Below are 4,810 nucleotides of genomic sequence, written 5' to 3' on the forward strand. Positions count from 1 at the left end.
AAAAAAAAAAAAAAAAAAAAAAAAAAAAAAAAAATACAGGACATGGAGTAGACGTCCTCCCTCCCGATTCTGCATCCCTGATTCACATGGAACCTTTCAGAAAGTTACTAGCGAGCCTTAGGTTCTGGGAAACATAAGAAGTGCCCAAACCACATTTTTATGTCCTCATTTGCCTGCAAAAGAAAATATGATACCTGTGCCTAAGTGCCTCACACAGGGATGGATAAGCTTCTCAAAAAGTATACGTGTCTCTGCGGCCGAAGACATTCCTACTCTGTGGGCACCAAACTCTCAGAGGGCCTAACGGTAAAGCATTAGAGAGAACAGAGCAAGACCATCCACAGAGGAGGAAAGCGTAGGCGCTAAGGATAACTCTGAGGGAAATAGGTGCACGCTGCTGTTTGTCCAGGATGACCCCAAGTCCTTGCAAACACCGATCGTACAGCTCCAACAATCAGGGCTTCTCTCTCAACGACTCAAGTCCCGGCTGCACCAGCGAGTCTACCCGCACGGCAAACTCGATCGGCCTCCGGCTGTCCGCACAGACTTGAGAGCCCGCGCGCACGCAGCCTAAACCGCAGCGAATTCCTCCGGGACTTCCGCTTCTGACTGCGAACTTTTCCGCAGCCCGGGACAGGGGAAGCCGGCTGCGCGCGCCGACAGGCGGAACCGAGCAGGGGCTGCGCGGGGTCGCCCAGGTGCGGCCGAGGGTCCACACGACCAGGACACTTCTCCTTCCCCTCCCAGCTGCCCCGGGGGTCGGTGCGGCCCCTCCTCTCCCCAGGCGCGAGGTAGCGCGAGACCGGGCGGCGACCAGGGCCGGGCGACCGGGACCCAGGGCTCCCGCCCGCCGCCCCCAGGCCCCTAGCCCGCGGGACTCACAGCTTCAGCCGCTCGTAGGTTGTCGCCGCCATCATGCACCAGCACCTCCTTCCTCTCGGTTCCGACTGCCCCACCCCGCGCCGCCACCTCCGCTACAGCGTTACCGGTCACCCAGCGTCGGCGGCCGCAGCTCCCGGCTCTCCCCAGCCGTCTCTCCGCCCCGCGGAAAGGAACAGGCGCGAACGGGAGGCAGTGAGGGACAAACTAGTGTAAGGCAGGCAGTGCGAGAAACGTCTTGACACGAGACCAGTGAAAGAGTCGAACAGCGTCGTGACGTAGCCGCCGCAGATTGGTGAAGCGCGTTGGGCTGGGAAGAGTCGTCGCCCCGAGAGCTGTGCGCAGGCGCAGCGGTACTAATGCTAGGGGGAGACGGAATGCTCTTGTCCGGAAGTCTGTTGAAGCTGCGTCAGAAGCGATCAAGCATCGCGGTGCAGGTCCGCCCAGCACAGGGCCAGTGGCGCAATGGATAACGCGTCTGACTACGGATCAGAAGATTCTAGGTTCGACTCCTGGCTGGCTCGAAGTGTCCCTTTTTGCCACGTTGGCACTTGAGATGTAGGACTTTCTTTGGAGGAATTATGACCACGATGTGGAGGTCAGACGCTTTGAGTTGTGGTGGTACTGTGCCCAGAATACTGCAGCTTAGAGCCGTCCCAAGTGTTTTGCGGATTGCAAAGGGCCCCGTTCCTAGTGAAGCACCCGAGGGTCCTGTGTATGTGGCCGGGGAGCCACGCGATGACGCAGCGGCGCAGCGAACGCACTTGCTCCGCGTACCGCTGTGAGAAGCGGCCCTGCCTCTGTTTACCGGGATGGGGGGGTGTAGGTGCGGGCGGCGCGGGGTCGCAGAGCCCCCGGAGTCGCAGCCCCAAAACTAGCCTGACCCCCAGATCCATGGGGAGAGCTTGCGACGGCATGGAAACCACAGTAGGAAAACCTCAAATAATCGAGCGTGTCGCCCCTCGTTTTTACGGGTGCCGGGCTGCAGAGGTGGCCCCAGAACGTCCGCGGCAGAAAGGAGATGCAACCCCGGGGCTTGCTGAGTCATCGTAGCCAAGCGAGGATCAATCCATCTCTCCAGGGCTGGGGCTGTGGCTCAGTGGTACAGTGCTTGCCTGGCATGCGGAGGCCCCGCGTTCGATCCCTGGTGCCAACAAACAAACAAAACAAGGAAAGTCATGTCCCCAGTATAGAGGGTTTTTTCCTCAGGAAAAATTACCGAAAATTTGTTAATTATAGGAAATTATGGGGAATAAAAATAAAGCAAGGGGTGAGAGGATACACACAGGGATGATCAAAATACATGGTGAGCCGGGCGTGGTGGCACATGCCTGTAGTCCTAGCGCTCGGAAGGCTGAAGCAGGAGGATTGTTGTGAGTTCAAGGCCAGCCTGGGCTACAAAGTGAGCTCAAGGTCAGCCTGAACTGCACAGGGAGACCCTGTGTCAAAACAAAAAAACAAAAACAAAAAAAAGGGTGAATGTTAAAAATTTGTTGAAACTTATTATGGTAAGACATATTGGCATTAATCCCTCTCAAGATAGTCCCTGAGCACATGTCATCGTTCTCGCCCCTTTTTGAAGCAGTTGCAGAAGTCCTCTTTCCTGAATATAAAACTTTACCACATGTGATTAAGAAAAATACAGGGACTGCTGCTGCTGAGTCCCACCCCACAGAAAGGCAGCTTGTAAAAAGAAGGGGTGTCCTCATCCACCACATTCACCAGATCGGGCACCCTGGCCCTTCTGGCTCTTCCCAAAGTCAAAATGACCGTGAAAGGTCAACGTTTTGAATTGATTCAGGACATGGAGACGGCCAGGACAGCACAGATAAAGACACTGAGGAAAGAGGATTCCAGAGCAGCTACAGAAAGCGGCCAGTACAGCAAGATGTGTGTTTAAAGCCAAGGGGAGGATTGTGAGAGGGACTCATGGCCATGTTACCTCTTACTGTAACACGTTTTAAAATACTGTATACAGTCAGGTGTGGTGGTGCACTCCTGTAATCCCAGCATTTGGGAGGCTGAGGCAGGAGGGTTACTGAGCGTTCGAGACCAGCCTGGGCTACAAAGTGAGCTCAAGGCCAGCCTGAACTACATAGTGAGACCCTGTCTCAAAAAGACAAAAAAATAAATAAATAAAACCAAGGGGCGGATTGTGAGAGGGACTCATGGCCATGTTGTCTCTTACTGTAATACATTTTTAAAATACTGTATAAGCACTGACTGTATTGTTGGGTCACACCAGGTAGCTCAGTGGTAGAGTGCCAGGCTTTGCATGTGCGAATTCATGCCCCAGCACTGAAAATAAAGTGTATTCCCACCCCAAGATCATTATAATCAACACCTTGAACCCAGATCCACTGCTACTGAGTTTCTTCCCAATTTTTTTTTTCAGATTTGTTGTTCTTTGCAGTTCTAGGGACAGAACCTTGGGACTGCTAAGCTACATCCCCAGCATTTACAATTTTTAAAAATTCTGAGACAGTCTCACTAAGTTGCCCAGGCCGGGTTCGAACTTACTTTATAAGAGTCCTGCCTCAGGTTTAGGAGTAGCTGGGACTTACAAGCTTGTACTACTTCACCCAGACTTTAATATAGACGTACCTGTACTGGCTTTTTTCCAAGTAGGTTCACACTGTCATTTTATCTCTTAGCTTTGTGTCTGAGATTTAAGGCCATTAAATAGTCTTTGAAGGTATACCATCAAAGAATTTGATATTTCAAGCACAACCCTTATGTTGGGAATGTGGGTCACTGCCAGTTTCATAGTTTTTTCTTAAATGATCCTGTGTTATTTCAGTGTTTTACATATTTCTACATGAGGAAATATATAAAGATATGCCAGATGCACATATTTAAGGTCTGCTTCATAGACATTTTTCATTATAATTTCTTTGTAATTTTCATTGTTGAAAAATAGAACTGAACATTTACTTCTTAGTATATTGGTTATTTTTTATTAATGTATTCAGATTTGTTCTTGCAAATTTGACTTTGGGGAGGGGTCTTTTGAGACAGGATCTCACTATCAGTCCAGGCTGGTCTCAGACTCTCAGTCCTGAGAGTCTGCCTCAGCCTCAGAGATCCTCCTGCCTCAGCCTCCTGAGTGCTGGGATTATAGATGCATGCCACCTTGTCCAGCAAATTTGACTTTTTAATACATTATAGTATTGACTCTGGCTGTAAAAACATTGCAGTCTTTTTGCTAATTTATCATTTCTGTTTTCCTTGACCTTCTATTTTTAATCTACAGGAGTGTTCATTTTTATGTATTGAAATTTATTAAGATTTTTCTCTTTTTAGTTTTTTTGAGATAAGTTCTCGCTATGTACCCCAGGCTGGCCTAGAACTCCCAGTGGTCCTCCTGCCTCAGCCTCCTGAGTGCTGGGATTACAGGCTTGTGCCACCATGCCTGGCTCAAATTTATTTATTTATTTTAATTTCTTCTCTTACATTTTTAAATTGTTTTGTGTTGGTTTTCGTTTTTTCCTATTTATGATTTATTTTGTTGGTCATGGTGTGTAAAGATCGATTCAGTTTTTGTTTTTTGGTTTTTTTTCTTTTTTTCTGGTATCAGGAATTGAACTCACGACCTCACACTTGCCAGGCAGGCACTGTGCCGCTGAGCTAAATCCCTAGCCCTTGATTCAGTATTTTTTTTTTTTTTTTTTGGTTTTTCTCTGGTACCGGGAACTGAACTCACGACCTTGCGCTTGCCAGGCAGGCGCTTTGCCGCTGAGCTAAATCCCCAGCCCCTTCGATTCAGTATTGAGCAGCTGTTTCATGCCAGGTACTTCAAGCCTTTATTGGGAAGAATTCAGTCAGCCTTTACAATGATCTCATAAAGTGGGTTCAGTTACTATCCCCATTCTTACAGAAGAGGAAACTAAATTTGCTAAAGGTCATTGAGCAATTAACAGTGAAGCCAGAG

General features: G+C 49.1%; 1 protein-coding gene and 1 non-coding gene across 2 annotated transcripts in view; one reads left to right on the forward strand and one right to left on the reverse strand.

Annotated features, from left to right (window-relative positions):
* The window catches only part of Sacm1l (SAC1 suppressor of actin mutations 1-like (yeast)), a 48,920-nt gene extending 47,776 nt beyond the window's left edge, over positions 1 to 1,144 (reverse strand). The window contains exon 1 of the mRNA XM_005383470.2: positions 883 to 1,144. Within this exon, the coding sequence (XP_005383527.1) occupies positions 883 to 917 (35 nt within the window). The 5' untranslated portion in view covers positions 918 to 1,144. The remainder of the gene's footprint in view (positions 1 to 882) is intronic.
* A 186-nt stretch (positions 1,145 to 1,330) lies between these two features.
* Positions 1,331 to 1,403, forward strand: Trnar-acg. The gene has a single exon. It is a non-coding gene; the product is annotated as a tRNA-Arg (tRNA).
* Positions 1,404 to 4,810: the final 3,407 nt, after the last annotated feature.

Source organism: Chinchilla lanigera, unplaced genomic scaffold (assembly GCF_000276665.1).
Source record: "Chinchilla lanigera isolate Chin_1 unplaced genomic scaffold, ChiLan1.0 scaffold00019, whole genome shotgun sequence".
Lineage (NCBI taxonomy): Eukaryota > Metazoa > Chordata > Mammalia > Rodentia > Chinchillidae > Chinchilla > Chinchilla lanigera.